Here is a 19901-nt window from a genome sequence, read left to right as displayed (position 1 = left end):
TTCAAGCACAGGTGCTCAGTCTTCATGTATGAATAGTTCTCTTTCAGAGTGGGTAATTTGTTGATTTGTTTATATTTATTAATTTTAATAAGATCTCCATTTACCTATTGAATGCTGTTATATTATCAGTATGCTGAAAAATGTAGTAAGATGATAATTGCTCTGTACTGGGCATGTTCAAGTGTTTGTAAAACGTCCTCATTTAGTTTCTGAAACTCTTTAAGATCGTTTTTATTTTCCCTTTCCCTAGAGTTGGAAAATGACATTGGGATAAGTTAAGTTGTTTAACTTTATAAAACTAGTAAGTGACAAAGCAAGAATTTGAACTCAAGCCCACTACCAGTCACTCTGCTACTCAGAAGTGAACCTTCCTACCCTTCCTGCCCTTGACAATTTACTGTCAAGTTGATGTTATGAGTATAAACAGAAGGTCAGTTTCTCTTCATCAGTGAATTTTTTTTGAACGATACACAGGCACAGCGGTGCTTTTCAAATTAAATATAAGGGTTGATGAAAATAATACTGGTATATTTGATCTGCATGCTTTTAATATTTCATGAGAAATAGATACTAATATAGTTAACCTAAAATAGTATTCTTATAGAAAAAATTCAAAAGTGTTCAGTTTTGTATGCTCACTAAATCACTTCCCCTTCCTGCTTCATAAAATGCCTGCTACCACTCTGTTGTTAGTGGGACTCATCTGAAAGCATTTTCTTGGATTAGGGGGTCTCAGACTTTAATTTCCATCCACCAAATAAAAATTTGATGTTCAATGGGGTCGGTACTTGCAATTAATTCTAAGAAAGCTAATTTGCAGAGAATATATATAACATCGGTTCTTTGGGTTTTATCATGTAAGCTTCCCCAAATTATGGTTTGGTATCTTAAAACTCCATGCTAGCTTTAGCCTAAACATTACAAGCCTGGGTCTCTTAATTTTGCCCAAAGAGGAGGCAGGCATCAGCACAAATTGCCTACAATTGATGACTTACACAGTCTTACTTAGTGGGCAAATGGATTAAGAGTAACTCGACAGTTTTCTTGGCATTTTTAAAAACTTTTGTCGGCCTGTGATTTCATGAGTGGAAGTGTCTGAGGCCTGTTACCTTCTGATCTAACATAGAGCCAAATATGTAAATGCTCTTGCAGAGCTGTTATTATTAAGATCAAGACCATTTGATCACACTGACCTGAGTTTTAATTCCAGCTGCACCACTGACTAGTTATGCAACCCTTGGTAAGTGACTCTACATGGGACTAATAATGTCTTCTTCAAAAATCTGTAGCAAAGAGTCACTGGATTTCTGTACATAAAGCACTGAGCACAGGGCCAGGCCTCTGGATGGGGCTTGGTGGTGGGTAAGTGGTAGGTTGTCCTCTTCCTCCTCCTCTTTTCCACCAAGAGAATATGACCGGGCATCAGCAGAACTTTGGGTCAGCCCTTTCTCTATTTATGCCTGAACAATTTGATGTGCTCTTAAATATACCTTGACACATGTCTTCTTGCAGTGAGGAAGAGAAAGGCAAATATATTCCTCCAGTTCTCTGCAAGGACAGAGTAGAATAATATACTTTTTTACTTTTCTGTTGTAATCAGGAATAAAACTCGGAGATCTTGGTGATCAGTATAAACCAGCCCTATGTGTGCACTACAGTTCTTTCAACACAAACCAAACCAGTTCTCAAACTGAGATCCGTGGGCCTGCATCAGACTCTTCTAAGACATATACATATGTCTGTATATAATAAATCTGGCCCCATAACCCAGACCTACTGGACAGAATCCCTAGGGCTGAGACCTTGGGATATACATTTAAAATAAGCTGCTGTGGTTATTCCTCTGTGTGAGAACACGTAGAAATACTAATTGCTACTCTTGTCTCCCATCCTTGCCTGCTTAAGCTATTTCCTTGGCTGACTTTGCTGCTTTGTAGAACTCTTACACATTTCTTTCAAGAGCTGCCTCTTCCTGAAAGCCTTCCAAGATTCTCCCAAATTGAAGTTAAGTTTGTATCTGCATTGTTGTGGTTGTCATGGTCTACCTTGTAGCGTTTTGCTAGTTTCCCACCAAACAGCACTGAGAGGTCAGCAATTGCCAGTTATCCTAGTAACTATCTCCAGGCCTAGCAAAATACTTCACACATAATGGGTACTAAAAGAACATTTGTTGAATTTGGATTGATCCTCTGATTACTTTTTTCCAGTAAACCATCTTGTCCTGACTTCCTCAGAAAAGCAGATTCCTTCATAGTACATATATCAGGGTTTTGGAGGGCAGTACTAATCAACATAACTAGCCCAAGTTCCCAGTGCATCAGAACAGGGATGTATGTTTGTATGTGATTTGAGCAGTTCCTTTGCAATCCCTGTTTCTTCCTTACCCTCTTCTTTGGATATCCTCTGGAAGCCAAGTTGAACAAATCCCCCAAAGTCCCAGTTAAATCCACAGCAATTAAGAAAAGAAAATGCTACTATAGTTGTATCTGGGTTGGTCTTATTTTCAGAAAACAGATTGATCCTCTCACTAAAGAAGTAGCTTTCATAACACACTATCCTGTTTGTCCCCGATGACTCTGAGGTAGACAAAGTGCACCCATCTGTAATTCCGCTGGTGGGGTAGAGGTACTTCCTCTGTCCGTGTGAGTAGCAAAGGTGTGGAGATGAGCTCCAGTGTCCAGAAAGCTGGTTCCTTCAAAGCCATGCAGACCCTGTCACTGATATTTTAGACACTGTTGTGGTTTGGGATCACCTTTAATCCCAGCTTCTGCTTCTCTATCAGCTAATCAGCTGGACAGGGCATTGCCCAGATTTTTGGCAATATAATGTGAAGCTCCGAAATTGGAGCTCTCCAGTTTTCTTACATGCTGGAGGATGACACAAACAAACAAACAAACAAACAAAAACCACACCAGGGTATAAAGGCATCTGGAGACTCTAATTAGTGGGGATTAGAAAGAGAGATAATAACTGAGGTTGATAGCAAATTTTGGGATTTTCTCTAAATATTAAATCACTATTCCTTTAAAGTGTTAAATTGATTATTTGGCCTCACATCAGGCAGCAGGGTTACACTGAGAATATCAATGGATTTGGCAGGTGAAATCAGACTTTCAGTGGGTAGGTCAGGATTTATGAAAGCCACAGTGCTTCTGGAGGTGTGACGGAAGAGACTGGATAGCTTTGGTAGAGGGAGGCTTCTTACAAATTTAGGGAGATCATCTTTCTTTCTTTCTGTCAGTCTGTCTGTCTTTGGACTTTTAGTGGCTGGAGAAGGAATGTAATAAGAACTCCAGATGGCCACGATTTGTCACCTAGTATAAACAAGGAATTCACAAATGAGCAGGTCAGGAAATTTTAAATTTAGGAAGAAGACTTCTCCCCTCCCTGTACCTCTCCACAGCACGCAGGGTTATAAAGTGATCAGAGGTCAAGAGAAAAGGTCATTGAATTTGGTAAGAGGAGCTGACCACCTCCTAAAGTAAATTCGGTGAAATGAGGAAAGGGCTGGGGTAATAACGTTGAAATGGGCCTGGAGGATGGAGTCTGCAGAGTGGTCATTCCTTAAGGAACTGGCTTGGAAAATAAAGGAAATGGTCATTCTAGCAGCTGGAGAAAGTTCATATATATTAAAAACCAGAGAACAGTTACAGCACCCCCAACGAATTCCCTTGTGCTGGTCTTTTTAGTCAGACCCTCCCTCCACCCTGGCAACTATCCCTATAGTTTTTTCTTCCTCAGAATATCATAGAAATGGAATCATCCAGTGCGTAAAAGACCAGCTTCTTTCACGGGGCATAATGCCCATGTCAATTTAAGAAAATATTTTAAAATACAAAGAAGCCCCCAGCCCCAAAACAAAACAGATAATGGCCTGAGGAAATGAATGTAGGGCAGTGAGTCAGGAAGATACGGATTTGTAAAGAGACATCTATCTCATGAAGACTTGCAGTTCTCGCGAAAATTAGGTGAGCTGAGGAGTGTTGAATGAGCCGTGGGCAGGACGGAGAGCAGGGCACTGGTGACCTGTGCCCGCCGTGCGTCCTCTGTGATCAACCAGCCTTTTCTTCCTTCTCTGGCCTTTCCCACATCTCCCACCTCCTCTGGGGAGCACGAGTGGGGGTAGAAATACACGTTCAACATACATACATACGCACACCTAAATCCATGTATCTCCATTTTCATGGCATAAGCATTTCATTTATAGAGAGGTTTTCGGTGCGTATCTGATTCAACTCCAGGCTCAGTTGGGGGCTGTCAGATGGTATGTGATGATACCAGGACTTGTAATCTAGAGCCATGCATGCGTTTCTCAGTTCAAGGCTTATTCTGCAAAATAATCCTTTCTAAGTTTTGCATCATTACCCTTTCCGTTAATAGGAATTTAGAAATTGAGAGTGAAAAATTGTAGAATGTAAAAAATTGAACTTTTGATATCTCAAATTGGAATTTTATGTAAAATATTAGTGATCATATCTGTACATAACTTCCATACTTTGGGTAGTGTTGATTTATTTTGCAAATTAAGTTATAATTTCATTATAAAAGCACTTACTAATCTCATACTCACTGATTCTTCCAGATACTTTTTCCTTTTTCATTAGGAATTAACTGGCATTTGTTTTGTTTTTTTTCCCATAGTTGTGATAATCATAGATGATATTATTTCCCACAAAAAGTAAATAACAGGTGGGGTTTCTTGGGACATTTATCACATTTATCAACTATTACCTTCACCTAACTATTGTTCACCCATGATGGTTAATGCATTCGTATCTTCATATATGTTGACCATGTTTTCTGCTGATGACATAATTTATAGGGAGATGTAAGGAGTCATTACCATAGAGAAGAGAGTGAGGTGTTCCTTTGCAGGTCACTCTTGGTGCTCGCAGGGGGGTTATTAGAGATCCAACATACTACTCTTCTGCCGTAAGGAGATTTTATTGTGTCTTGCATTTATCTGGAGGGCAATTACCTGGCATTTTTCATATATCTCAGAGTCAAAATATCAGCCCTCAGAGTGGTCAAAATTTGCTAAAAGTAAATATAATAAACCTTGCGCCTACTCCCTGACAGGTTTTTTATGGACATGGCCTTGTTAGACTCCACGTTAATCTGATGTGGTCCTCATTGCTGTCACATTTTACAAAAGAGGCAATGGAAGGTTTAGACATCTAGAGCTGGGGTTTCAGTTTAGGTTTGTGGGTCCCTCAAGATTCTCACTCTGAGTCCTGTTACTCCATATTTGGGCATTCAATATTTTTTTCTGTACCTACTTGTGACAGGACCCAGGTGTCCAGGGTTAAAGACAGGTACATGGAGTCCTAAGGAATTCCTGTATCTGTTTTTGGGCTGCAGTAAATAAGAGAGAGCCTAGGAAAGAGATAAGGCTTGAGGACAAAGACACAGTGCTATGTGTCTAGTGTGTCTAGTGCTGTGTCCACAGTGCAGCTCCTAGTTGGAGCTCAGTAAATACCTGTGGAACAGATGAATGACATTACTGAGAAGTAATAACTGACTAGGAGAGAAAATGAAGTATAGGAAGGTTATAAGAGCAAACAGCAGAACTGTCTTGGACCATTTAGTGTTTGACTGAACAACTGCATTCCACAGTGGCCCCATGGAGTACGAGGAGCCTTCAGTGTGCTGACTCGAGCCCAGAATGAGGATGTAGGGCCACTGAGTGACTAAAGTGACCTGGGCTCCATACAACAGGGGGAAAGTTGCTCATGAAAGGGACACCCTTTTTAAAGAGCAAGGGAGTATGCAAAACATTTTAGAGATGTTTCCATTAAAATTGGCTCTTTACCCCTTAAAAGTATGCCAAAGGGTAACCTTCAGTATTGTAGAAAAGTCACACAGGTGGAGGAGCTTTTTCCCTAATGATATTGGATGAAGGGGTATTACATAATGTGTTTTCTTTTCCCTCATACATTAGAACATTAAATTTTCATACCAAATGAATCTCTAAAGCTTCAAGTTATATTCTTTGGAAGAGACCTTATGAAGTACTATATGTAGTAATATATGGCATATAAAAATCTGTAGTACTGTAACAATTGAGTAGATTGCATAAAATAAACGTCTTTTGATTAATATCATTGAAAGAATTGTGATGTGTTGAAATAATTCATATTTGGAATGTCATTTAGTATCTATAAGGAAAAAAATGGGGAAATTAGGAAACTATTGAAATGATCTCAATTTCATCATTCAGCAGCATCGATGCGCTACTTTCTTGTCCTAGGAATGTGTATTAACAAGTGCTGTTTTGCCTTACAGCTTTTCTGGGAGAAGAGGCTACAAGGACTTAGTGCATCAGATGTAACAGAACAAATTATAAAAACCATGGAACTACCTAAAGGTCTTCAAGGTATTATCCAAATCCAGTTGGGCAGTACCTGCTGTGTGCCAGGCTCTGTGTTAGCTGCTATGGAATCAGAAATGATGAAGACAGGGTCTTTACACTGGGGGATTGGATGCCTCGCTGGATGATGTTCCTTTTGTGTTTTAGTAAACCCAGGAAAAATGGATCTGAAAAGCTTGTGTGTTGCAGGGATGTTTCAGATTTTTTTTCTGTTTAAAAACTTTGGCTTTAGGTTAGGTTCATCATATAAATTAACCCATGTGCTGCTTTTAGAACCAAATGCAGCTGAATGGCAGAATTTCTCAAGGTTCCTGCCCAAAGCAGCATCTGGCTCCAGCACTTGCCCTTTCACTCTTCCTCTTACCTAAAGAACAGCTAACAACTCTTGCCTCTCCCTGCACCAACTCCTGCTGCCTGTAGCCGTGGGAACAGGTGCATCTTGGTCTAGTAACAGCAGCAAGTGGGGTCTGAGTTGTAGAACTCAGTTACCTAGTGTGCCTGTCATTTCCCATGTTAATTCCAATTATAGAGAAGCATTGCTTCTCAAGCATTAGAACTTTGGCTTCTAAATGTTGATAGTGTGGATTGCTCAAAATTTCTCCTCATTCATGGTTATGACATTATGTTATCCCTCTATGTTCTTGAAAATTATTGCTTTAACTGGTTTAATAAGTTTAGGACTTTAAGCAATGCGTTTAAATGTGGTCATGTTGCCTACCAGTAGTCCCCTAGAAGTAGTCAAGGTATGCAATTATTTTATTAATTTGGATATTTTGTTTGGCATTTGAAAAAGATGTGAAAGCTGCAGGTAGAACATGCTTGCATTGGCTTTTCCTTCGAAGTCCCAAAACAAAGAAAATTGTGGAGATATTGGTAGAAATTAATATTAAAAACTGTAAGAGAAACTATTCTAGGACTTTAGGGATACATTAATAGGGAGACTTGGGTATAATATGACTTTAGAATGCATTTAGATCACTAAAATAGTTGACCCTGCTTGAGGAAATGTAGCCAAGTTTAAAAAGTTGGCTTGGAAAATGTATTTTGAAGTTGGTAAAGTTTTATTGAATTGCTCAGCCATTTTGTTACTGTTTTTTTCTTTAAGGTTTACTTATTTATTTTGGTTGGTGGGGCAGAGGGAGAGAGTGAAGCAGACTCACGTGGGGCTCGATTGCACAACCCTGAGATTATCACCTGAGCCGAAACTAAGAGTCAGATGCTTAACTGACTGTGCCACCCAGGAGTCTGTTGTTACTGTTTTCTTTTAATGCGAATTCTTTGGTATACAGAAACTATGAATAGATACGATATTATCCTTTACTTCTTTGGCTTGTGTCAGTTTTAAATATATGATTCCAGACAAACATAAAAATATCAGTTGTTTTAGGTTACGTAAGATTTGCTTAGCGCATCTAGAAATTCCCAAAATTTAGCCGGTATATATTTCTAATTGCAGGAGTTGGTCCAGGTAGTAATGATGAGACCCTCTTATCTGCTGTTGCCAGCGCTTTGCACACCAGCTCTGCACCAATCACAGGGCAGGTCTCCTCCGCTGCTGTGGAAAAGAACCCCGCTGTTTGGCTGAACACATCTCAACCCCTCTGCAAGGCTTTCATTGTCACAGATGAAGACATTAGGTAAGGCCATGTAACATAGCTTCAAAAACTTGTTCTTTACACTGGATACATTTTAACAGATCTTTTGTGAAATTAACAGAAGGTGATATGGAACATTTAAAACAAATACATGCTTGGAAAAAGGTGGAAGTGTCACAGTGGTATCGGAAGGACCCATCGGTTGTACTCTCTCCACATTGTTACTGAGTGTCTTCTGCACTTGGGAGTTCTGACTTTCTGCTATGAAGTATCCCTCGCACTCAGTGATGCCTTTTCTGATTGCTTCCTGCATTGGTTTCTTTGCAGACCAATCTCTATTTAAAGCAGATCACAACCATGCTGCTTTTTTTAAAAAATTTTTTTAAATTTTTATTTATTTGAGAGAGATTTATTGAGAGAGATCACAAGCAGGCAGAGAGGCAGGCAGAGAGAGAGGAGGAAGCAGGCTCCCTGCTGAGCAGAGAGCCTGATGCGGGGCTCGATCCCAGGACTCCAAGTTCATGACCTGAGCCGAAGGCAGCGGCCTAACCCGCTGAGCCACCCAGGCACCCCCAACCATGCTGCTTTAAACGGAGTTGTGTTTTTAGAGTCCCGTTTGCTTATCCTGATTATATTTACTCTCTTAAGCTCAGTTTAGAGATTTATTTATCTCCGCTTCATCTTGTTTCAAGTAAAGATTTCAGGTGGCTTCAAAGACACACACGCACACAATAAAGCCAGATGAGAAGCCAAATGGCAAAGATCAAGCAAAGGGTAAAGCATAAAGCAGTAAAGCAGAGTCAGGAGACAGGCAAGGATACAAGCTGCATCTCTTAACATCTTCTGCTTCCTAAGATGGGGCCACAAGTTAGGTTTTTGGTTTGTTGGTTTGTTTGTTTTAATATGTATTTATTTATTTGACAGAGAGAGAGAGATATCACAAGTAGGCAGAGAGGCAGGCAGAGAGAGGGGGAAGCAGGCTCCCTGCTGAGCAGAGAGCCCAATGCTGGGCTTGATCCCAGGACCCTGAGATCACGACCTGAGATGAAGGCAGAGGCTTAACTCACTGAGCTACCAGGCACCCTGCACAAGTTAGGTTTTTAGCAGCAAATAGTGAAAAGAAAACATACAATCCAGATTGGTAATGCCTAGAAAAATGTGCTCAAAAGAAGCAAACTACTTCAGATATTAAGACCAGAAAGAAATTCTTATATGGGATTTATGAATTTGAGTATCATTACTTTATAATGAGACTGTAGTGTGTTGTATTTTCTTTAAAAATAGGACAGTGTGTCTGCTTCACTATTTCTACCCTCTGAATGTTAAATCAGGTTTTATTGGAGTATTATTCCTAGACAAAACCAGCAGGTGGCACTTTTGAATCATATAATTTTAAAATATGTTTTGTATTTGTATTTTTTTTCTAAATCCATAAAAAGTTGGCATGAAAATGTTTTTAAATGAATGAGTCTAGCTACATTTGTAATTGGAAAGCCTTTCCTGGGTTTTAAAGTAGCTCCTTTTGCAAAGATGTAACATAGCTCAAAGTTGCATTCATGTTTACTGATTGTGTGGAATTTACGATCAGCTTTATTTTTAAAGAAAAACAAAATGTAAAATCACGGGGAGGAGTCACCTTGCTCTTTGGCTTATTCTTACCCTTGAGGAAGGAAATTCCTCTGGAGACAAGTTCTTACCTGTCTTGGAATGAATACCCAGTTAATCAGCAGGGGTTCTGCCAGGTCATCACGGGTGTTGACCGAGGGCCTCTGAGTGACGTCATGGGAATGCTGATGGCTTCAACAGCAGATCTTTTGATGGTAGGGGAAATCTCAAAGCCAGAACTGCATGATTTCCTTTTAGGGTAAACTTGTTTAACAAATTTTCCATCTGATTTAATTGTAGTAACAGAAATTATTAAGCAAATATTTCTTATTGAATTAATGCAGTTTCTAAATAAATTACTGCACATGGAACTTTTACCCTTTCTGTAATCGTACAGCCAATATTCTGTTTATATTAAAGCTTTAACTAAAAACTATTAAATACATATATATATATGCAGACAAGTGTGTGTGTGTGTATATGTATATATTAGCATATTTGATAATGTTTTCATTCATGGATGTATTTGGGGTTTTTTTGTTTTGTTTTTGGGGCTTGGACTCATGACCCTGAGATCAAGATCTGAGCTGAGATAGAGTTAGTCTCTTAACAAACTGAGCCACATAGGCACCTTCTGTATTTGTTTTGTTTTTTGTTTTTGTTTTTGTTTTTAGATTTACTTATTAGAGAGAGAGAGAGAGAGAGCTCAAGCAAATGGGGGAGGGGGAGAGGGAGAGAATCCCAAGCAGACTCACCACAGCTCAGAGCCGGAGGTGGGGCTTGATCTCACAACCCAAGATCAAGATCTGAGCTGAAATCAAGAGTCCCTCGCTTAAGCAACTGAGCCACTCAGGTGTCCCTGTATTCGTTTTTTAATATAAATAATATAAATAACAAGTTCTCACAAACTTAACAGCCTAAAGCAACACCCAACCACTCACAGTTCCATAGGCCAGAAGCCTGGGCCAGACACAAGTGGATTCTTTGCCCAGGGTCTTACAAGGCTGAAACCAAAGTGTTGGTTGGACTGCATTCCCTTCTGGAGAGTCTTCTTTCAGTTTCCTGTGATTGTTGCAGAATTCATTTCCTTTTAGTTGTAGGACTGGAGCCTCTGAGTATCTTGCTGGATGTGGGATAGGCTGTTCCCAGGCTTTAGAGTCAGATGTCAGTTCCTTGCTCTGAAGTCCCCTCCACATTCCCTCTCCCAACTTTTTTCCAGGAAGGGCATAGCCCCTTTTAGGAGTTTCTCTTATTAGGCTGGGCCCTTTGGGATAATCTCTTTTGATTAACTCAAGGTCTATCGATTAGTAACCTAGTCATAGAGGGATAGCCTGGCCTATTTACAAGTTCTGCCTATCCTTAAGGGGAAGGAATTATACTAAGGAGTCTATCCAGGGCCAGGGGCTATGTTAGAATTCTTCCTGCCCCAATGGGGAAATGCTTTAATTTCAGCTTCCATAAGTATGGGAAGTAATGCTCAAGACAAAAGGGAATCAAGCAAACATTAGAGTTTAAGATATACTTTTCCAGCCAAAAGCACAATTTGCTCTATTTCTCCCTAACAGGATTACTCTAGGGCACTTGCGCAGATTCTCATACTCTCTTATTAGGAGTGAGAGATTGCTAATGCGACTGATAGGCCATTTGTCATAAACCTTGAGTCACAAGGCCAGAGGCAAGACTGACTAACTGTGTAAGAAATAAACAGTGTGTTCTTCTTGACCCTGCTCCAACAATATAAAAATCTGTTCAACTCCAGTTCCTTTTAATATGACAGAGGCTAGAGAGCTCAGACTAACTCAGTGACAGTCTCCTTCTTTGTGAAAATTCAATAAAAAGTGGAAGCCTATACCTTTTAACTCCTTGTGCTGTTTTTGGACTTGGGTACAGAGGACATTAAGGTTTTTGTGCCTATGTGATTTCTGTTAGCTTTTCCCCTTGGACAGAGTCTCATGAAATAGATCAGATGGAATCTAGACAATGTAACTTTACAAATGGTCGAGGACACAAGAAGTACACATACTCAGTGAATCTTAGCACCAATTTCCAGAATGTTCCCCTCCTACCCTTGTGCATTCCCAGGTTTGAGCAGTGCTGTGCTTTGCTTTCCTCCATATCAATAGAGAGTATCACCTCCCGCCCCCCCCCCCCCCCCGACTGTGGAACCCTCAGTATTCCTTGTTGTGTCTCTTACTTGTTACTGTTCCATTTCCCATTTGACATCCATCCTAATTGCCTTTCCCCTGGTCTCAGGAAGTGCTTTGTCCCACTAGAAAGTCAGGGCTAATGCTTCTACCCGTACCTTTGCTTCTTTCCCTTTCTTTTTTTTTTTTTTTGAAGACTCTTAACTTCCCATTGTTTTCCCTTCTCTTTTGTTTCTTCTTGGCCTCCTCTCCTGGCTCTGGATGTGAATTGCTATTTACTGGCTTGGCTCATTAGAACTATTTTAGGGGAGCGCCTGGGTGGCTCAGTGGGTTAAGTCTCTGCCTTCAGCTCAGGTCATGATCTCAGAGTCCTGGGATGGAGCCCTGCATTGGGCTCTCTGCTTAGCGGGGAGTCGGCTTCCTCCTCTCTGCCTGCTGCTCCGCCTACTTGTGATTTCTCTCTGTCAAAAACAAAAACAACTATTTTGGGAATCCCTCTCTTGTACTGTCAGGGAACGACTGAATTTTTTTTTTCTGATTTTGAAACATTAAGTACATAACAATAGACTTTCTTCCTGTGCTTTGTTTCCCATCAAATGGTTCAGAACCTTTTTTTTTTCTTTGATGACTTGGTATTACTAACTTTCACTTTTGAGGTTCCACTGTAATCCCCCAAACACAGAGAAACTTGTGGCATGTTCTTAAACACTCCACTCATCTCAACGAGATGCCCTTCAGTTTCTCTCCATGGTAAATAGGGTCCTGTGGTCTTGGCTTCTTTACGATGCTGCTCTCAGCAGGACTGGGAACCCAGGAGAGAGCTCTGTCTGTCCTTCCCTAACATAGCCGAGGAATGCCAATCTCAGTCATGTCTTCACTTTTTCCATCTCTCTGCTTAGGTGAAAAAAAAATCTCTTCTTTATTCTCCTATAATTTCTTTCTTTTATTCCTGCTTAAAAGTTATTTCTAATATCCTTTATAACAATAACCCCAAATCTTGAAGTTTTTGAAGTTGAAGAAAAAGTCACTGAGCTAAATCTACTCCTACCAGAATTCTCTGTGAGGTGTGGAATACCTGCTTATCTAAATATCCCTCTTTTTGGCCAGGCTCACCTTCTGCGCAGTTTGGTTTTGTGGGCGTCGGGGAAAGTCTTGCAAGGTCTGGGGAGAAGGAAATGTGCTCTTCTCCGGAATTTTCATGATTTTGAACTAAACATAACCTGTAGTACCAGCTGCATATTCCCACTCCTGGCCAGACTATCAGTGTATCTTTACTGTATTTTATCAAAGGAAACAGGAAGAGCGAGTACAGCAAGTACGCAAAAAATTGGAAGAAGCGCTGATGGCAGACATCCTGTCCCGAGCTGCTGATACGGAAGAGATGGATATTGAAATGGACAGTGGAGATGAAGCCTAAGAAGATGATCAGGTAAACTAGGAGCAGAGAGAGAGAGACTTACAGCCGAAGCTGTTTTCTTTTCTTGCTTTTGGCCTTTGTAGCCTGCCTCAGGCGAATCTAAAAAAGCTTCTCCGCTGCAGAGACAGGCAGGTACTGTTTTTGGCCTCCTCTCTGTTTAAGAGTCCCGTGCGTTCGTCCTCTTGACATGCAGACATTCACGGCCCTGCAGCCACTTGCAAGGGATCTAACCTCCTTCTTTAATGCCAGGTGGAAAACCTGCAAGGTGTCCTTAGAAACAGGCAGGGGAAGGGACAAAGGACTCTTGCAGGTGGGGGCAGTGGCTGCAGGAGATGAAGGTGGCTGTCGCCCCCACCACGCTCTTTCTGGGGTCTGTTGTACCCTCCTTCAAATTATGGCTGTAAGGTAGGCAAAGTCCCTCTTTTTTTCTAGGTTCTCTGCAGCGCAGGCTTGATACAGAAAGAATGGGAAGGTCATTTTATAAGAGAATAAATAATTTACCTTACAGCATACAAACTTGGACCCTATTGTGAGCTCACGTGAGTGTCACAGGCTGTGTCCTGATGGCTGTATTTTCTAGTTAGGTTGTTGTTGTCAAGTCCCCAAGGGCTCGTGCGGTATCTTGCTTTCCAACTGCCATCCTGCTTTGCTTTGGTGGGTCTTGTCTTATTTTGTGCTCCCCATAAGTCGATTATTTATTTGTGTCCTTTGAAGCCAAAACTGAAGGGTATCAGGGAGAGAAAGAGAGACAGAGGGAAAAGGAACAGAGTGAGAGTCCTAACTTCAATTGTTCTGGGACCTGTCCTGCCTGTCCCTTTCAGTCTGGGGACCTGCCCCTCATCCCACTAGTCATTCTTACCTTCAGTGCTAGTTCTGGGGACACAGTGGTGGCCATGACCACACAGTCCCTGTGCTCACAGAACTTACTGTATAGTTGTATTGAACAAATGCTGACATAGCTCCGTAATTACCAACTGTGATAAGTGCTCCGAAGGAAAAGCAAAACTACCCAGAGAGCCGGTGGCAGGGGAGCTGGTAGGATGTGAAGGGTCACCAAAGCCTCTCTGAGGCGGTGACACTGACGTTGAGTCTCAAGGGCGAGCAGCCGTAGGCCAGAGTCTGGGTAGAAAGGGTTCCCATCAAAAGAAACAACAAGGAGAAGTTGCTGCCTTTAGGGAACAAAAAAGTGATCTTCACAGGTAGAATGTAATCTGGGGAGGGTTGGGAGAATGTGAAGAGGTCAGTCGAATCATACTTAGCCTTATGGGTTACTGGTTAACATCAAAGCCAGTGGGAATCCACTGGAGCCTGAGGAAGGTGATGAGATCTGCTTATTTATAAGATCCTTGTGGGGGCCCCGGGGTGGCTCAGCCATCAAGCATTTGCCTCCGGCTCAGGTTCTGATCCCAGGGTCCTGGGATCGATCCCTGCATCAGGCTCCTTGCTCAGCAGGAGGCCTGCTTCTCCCTCCCCCACTCCCCCTACTTGTGTTCCCTCTCTCGCTGTGTCTCTCTCTGTCAAATTAAAAAAAAAAAAAAAGCTTAAAAAAAATGGTTATAAGACCCTTGCGGCTGCTCCCTGAGAAAGAGGATGGGAACAGGAGAGCCTGGAGGCAGGGTGACCGGTGGGGGCCGTTGTAGTCTGGCAGCGAGAGAGACATGGCTTCACAGGGGTGTTGGCAGTGGGCGCAGAGAAAAAGAGTTAAGCAAAGGTCCGTTTGAGATGTATTTGGAGACCGAATCAAGTGGATCAGGTGAGTGAGCGGAAGTGACGTGGGAGAGTGGCGTGGCTGGCTCCAGGTGTTTCCCTGGAACCACTGTGGGGAGGGCCAGGGGCCTGTTTGGTACAGACACAGACGGGGTACTGTGTGCGGGAAGGCCGAGTTCACGGTTCACACAACCACCCCATCCCATCTGTGCCTTTGTGGGAGATCAGGGAGCGCAGCCCCTGCCGCAGGGATAAGAAATCAGGTAATAGCTGTAATGCCTTCTGTTACATCTTTAGTGACAGTGTCACCATTTGGTGACCGTTTTCTGAACACACAGAGTGTTGCAATCCAGTTCAGTGCTATTTTAAGTTTTTTTCTTCCCCCTTATTGAGGACAGGGAGATGCCATGTTCATCTTAATTCTTGTTTTCTGCTCTGGCAAGGGTATGTTTTGGGCTCTGATGAGAGTGGTTGGTGTTTGTCAAATCCTTCGGAGGGAGGCCTGAGCCGTGTTTCTTTCGTCTGAGGGCTTCCACCACACTGTCTCTGGAACGCGGGCTGGCCATCAGGACGGTGTCTGTGCTTTCTCAGAACCGACTCTAGAAAAGCCCTCCTCTTCTTCAGAGCTTTCCAGCTTTTTGTTGTCTCTCAGGCTCTTCTAAAAACAGTTTAAGACAATCGAGGATCATCTAACTGCGGTTTCACTAGACCCTTGCTGGCTTCGCAGATGACTTTGCAGGTGCATATCAAGGCGGCACCCTAAGTTATGTGAGCAAGCGTGTGTCAGGGATGAGGCACTTTGCTCATATAAAAGCTGGCGTTGCTCACTGCCTCGCACAAATGTGGTTAATGGTGGGAACAAACTAATTAATACTGAGTCATTAGACTTTTAATATATACTTACTATAGCCGTTATTTAGGCATGTTGGGTAGAGAGAGTTTCATAGTGTATGTATCACACTGCAAACTTGAGAATGGTATTATTGGACCAGGCTAGTGGACTTGAAGGCTGTGGAAGAATTAGAAGCATTCCTTAATTAGCAAGATTAAATTTGCCTAACTGACTCATTTAGATTCATGTACACTTGGAAGTGTTTCATAAACCAGAGCACTGCTGCTGGACTTCATTACGTGTTCATGATAACCTACAGAAGAGGTAGAACCGGGCTTGACCAAAGGCGAGGTCCTGGCCCTCGTCACATGGCTGTAAGAGGTGGAACCAGCACCACAGAGTTCCGTTCGGGTCTGTCAGCCTCATCATGACTCGGCTCCCTCACACTTCTTATTAGCAACGGGGGCCTTGATTTATTTGTTTTATGTATGTCCTCAATAACTGGTTGGGATTTACTGTGTTAAAATTTTACAGTCATAATGAGGTACCCAGGTTATCAAAATTTTAGGAGTGCTTGCAAGAAGAAGAAAACTATAAAAACCAAAGGTGTCAAAATACTTAGCTATAAATGGGATACAGGATCAGATCTATAAATAGTCCTATCTGCAATTGCTCCATACCGGATCAGCCAGGTTAAATAATGAGAAGGCTTCAGTGCTTGTCAGACATAAATGCTCCGAAGTAAAATAAATCATGGTTAGTTGACGTTTTTCTAAATTCTCTCAAAAATTTTGTGTTTGGTGGGAGGGATGGGGTGGCGGGGCGATGGGCATTGGGGAGGGTTTGTGCTATGGTGAGTGCTGTGAAATGTGTAAGTCTGATGATTCACAGACCTGTACCCCTGGGGCAAATAATACATTCTATGTTAATAAGAAAAAATAAGAAGAAGGGCAAAAAAACCTGTTTGGATTTAGCTGTCTATTACGGTTTTCCTTTTTTATTTGTATGATTTCTCTTTTTGTACAGGTTTAATTATAGATAGAAAACATTTGTGTCAGATACAAAGCTATACATTTGATTTCTCTGAAAATGACATGAGTATAAATTTATTATTAAAGCACTTGAAATAACGAGGGGATATGTTGAAACTTTTTTTATGTGCAAAGTGCTGTAACTAAATGTTAAGGCTTTAAAAATGTGGTTCTAAGTGAAATTAAGCTTCTAAGTACTTTTTTAAAGTTCTGCTGACCTCACCTGAGAAATCATCGCAGTACTTAAGTTTGTTTGTTTTTCCTTACAGGTAACTTTCGACCAACTTTCCCCAAGAGCAAATTTCTAGAATTGAACAAAAGCGTTTCCACTGGGTTTTGCTTGTAAGAAAAAACGTACCCGAGCACATAGAGCTTTTTAATAGCGCTAACCAATGCCTTTTTAGATGTATTTTTGATGTATATATCTATTATTCAAAAAATGATGTTTATTTTGAGTCCTAGGACTTAAAATTAGACTTTTGTAATTTCAAGCAGGACCCTTAAGATGAAGCTGAGCTTTTGATGCCAGGTGCAATCTACTGGAAATGTAGCACTTAACGTGAAATATTTGTTTTCCCCCCTGTTTTAATATGAACCAATCAGGAGTACCAAATAAATCTCCCAATTAAAGATTATTGTGACTTCACTGTATATAAACAGATTTTTATACTTTATTGAAAGAGGACACCTGTACATTCTTCCATCATCACTGTAAAGACAAATAAATGATTATATTCACAGACTGATTGGAATTCTTTCTGTTAAAGAGCACACATAATAAGTAGCCTCCCGCCTTAGGATTCCTGATTTACAATCAGCTGTGATCCCTGGGCCTTAGGTCTCGAATGGAGGTGGAGAGTAGCTCATGCATTTGAAATTCGCCTCCGGAAAGCGTGGAAACGTGCTGCTTTCCCCTGACTTCTAAGGTACCATCTAGTATGTGTGGTGTTTTTTTTTTCTCCTGTGACGAATACTTTTGTTAGTTCTATAAAAATAAAGCATTTTGTTCCCTTGGGCATGAGTGAGGTACACAGGTACCCTCCAGATAGTACTGCCAGGTCCACGTCTGCCGTTTTTTTTCTAGGACACTTTGGATCTTCTAATGTCCACTGGCCCTGCGAGTTAGCAGGTGCAGGTTAGACTTTGCCACAGAGAGAGGCAGCTTTCTAGACGGAGGTGCTTCGTGAGCCAGATCGCAGCACTTTTCTAATCAGTACCTGGCCTCCACAGTATTAGCGTCTTGTTGTTGAAACTCCTCAGTGTCACTTCATTCCCGCTTGAATTCCTTGATACCTAAATTACTAGAACTGGCATAACGTCATTAAGTGAGTTTTCAAATCAAAACATGTTTAAGTTAATCTGATGCCAAGAAAAGGAGGGGAGTGTTCATTAGCAAATTTAAATACATTTTGAGAAGTAATACCTTTCTGTGGGAAGGGTATATGTGCTTCTTCACTCTGAGTTCTTCTAACATTAGACCCAGAAATGATGTGGTCCCCAGTGTGACCAAGTCCATGTAACTGTCACATGTACATTCTATTACGGCTACCTCCAGCACCCTTCCCGTTCCTAAGGAAGGGAGAGAAAATAGTCAAAGCAATACATCTGGCTAGGTGGGGGCTGTTGTCTCTCTGGACCTTATGCCAAACTACGTAAATAACACCTTTTTGGAATTCCTGATTTATGTTCAACTTGGATCTCTGGGCCTTAGGCCACTAGTATCCTCAGAGCAGTCTCGCTGGCAAATGAGAGGGATGATTGCAGACGCTGGGCAGACCATTGGCCAAGGAGGCATGTTCTGGGCCCATCAGCTGCCCCCGTGGGGCTGGCAATAGGAGGTTATACTGATTTCTTTTTAACACCTGTTGTAACTACTTAGAATGGATGTCCAAAGGCTTTTCTTAGACTTCCCCAAGTTCATGAGTTCTCTTTTGTTATCAAGCTTGGGGTAACTTCACCTTGGGGGTCATATGTTCTTTTTACAAAATTATCCAACCAAGATAGACATGCTTTTATGAACAGCTTTTGTAAAAGCAAAAACACAATGTACACACATACACAGCTTTGATTTTTGTTCTTCTATACTTTGCTCAGGTAGAGAATACGGTATGAAAGCCATTACATGGTGTCCAACTGGGACCATCTCATAAATCCAGGTGTTCCCAAGATATTATCCACAGGACAACATGTCCAGAATGAAATTCATTATCTTATCCTCCAAATCTACCACCATCTTGCATTCCCTAACTAGGGTAGAAGCAAGTCCTCTGATCCAATTGCTCAAGGCAGACGTCCCTGCGTCATGCTAGATGCCGCTCCCTGCCCCATCAGTCCTGTCAGAACTGCTAGATGCACTTCTCCCATGTCTCGTCTCCGTTCCCGCAAGCGCCGCCTCCCTCCAGCCGCCTTTCCTCTCCTCTGGGCTCCCTCCTGCCTTCCTTCTCCTTCTCTCTCCACTGCTCCCTTTTCTCCTCCACGTCATCCTCAGAATGGTCCTCAAAACCAACGTGGCTGTATCGTTTCCACGCTCAAAATCTCACACCTCTCTTTAATTTTTAGAATTATTTTAAGAACAACTTTTTAAGAGTGAGCACTTTGCAGTGAAGAGAACCTGTGTGTGAACCCTGATTTTGCCATGTGTGTGACTTGTCAGGTTACTTAATCTCTTTGAGCCCGTTCCTCCTCAGTGAAATAGGAATAATAATAATACCTACCTCATAGAGTCGTCGTGAGGACTAAGCGAGATGCTGTTTATAAAGTGTTTATTTAGCACAGTGCCTGGTGCATAGTGAGCGCTCCGCTGGGGCTTGCTCTCGTTATAACCCCTGCGGATGTCTGTTTCCTGTCCCTTCCAAGAGGCATTTTCTAGTAACTGTAACTACTCTCCACCCCCCCTCAGACTCATTTTCTGCCTCAGCACTCTGTTTATTTCCTTTGTAGAATAGTCTTCCACATCTGTATTTATTTGTTAACTGTTTGTCTATCTCTTACTAGAATGTAAGCTCCATGAGAGCGAGGATGTGTCTGTCTTGTTCCCTGTTTCAACCCCAGCACTTAGCCTAGTGCCTGGCACATAGTAAGCACTTAATAAATGTTTGTTGAATAAATGGATGAATGATCAAAAGGCTCTTCATGGTCTGAAATCCGCCCGTCTGTCCGGCTCCTCCTGCCACTCTCCCCACCTTCAGCGCCAGAAAAAC

At 41.8% G+C, this 19901-nt stretch overlaps 1 protein-coding gene across 1 annotated transcript in view; it reads left to right on the top strand.

Moving 5' to 3' along the window:
- The window catches only part of MBD2 (methyl-CpG binding domain protein 2), a 67320-nt gene extending 49877 nt beyond the window's left edge, over positions 1-17443 (top strand). Inside the window, exons 4-7 of the mRNA XM_059409694.1 lie at positions 6286-6376; positions 7827-8007; positions 13005-13143; positions 16971-17443. Of these exons, the coding sequence (XP_059265677.1) occupies positions 6286-6376; positions 7827-8007; positions 13005-13131 (399 nt within the window). The 3' untranslated portion in view covers positions 13132-13143; positions 16971-17443. The remainder of the gene's footprint in view (positions 1-6285; positions 6377-7826; positions 8008-13004; positions 13144-16970) is intronic.
- Positions 17444-19901: the final 2458 nt, after the last annotated feature.

This window comes from Mustela nigripes, chromosome 8 (genome assembly GCF_022355385.1).
Source record: "Mustela nigripes isolate SB6536 chromosome 8, MUSNIG.SB6536, whole genome shotgun sequence".
NCBI classification, from domain to species: Eukaryota; Metazoa; Chordata; class Mammalia; order Carnivora; family Mustelidae; genus Mustela; species Mustela nigripes.
Note: the sequence above shows the minus strand (reverse complement) of the source record. Positions and strands in the feature narration are given on the sequence as shown.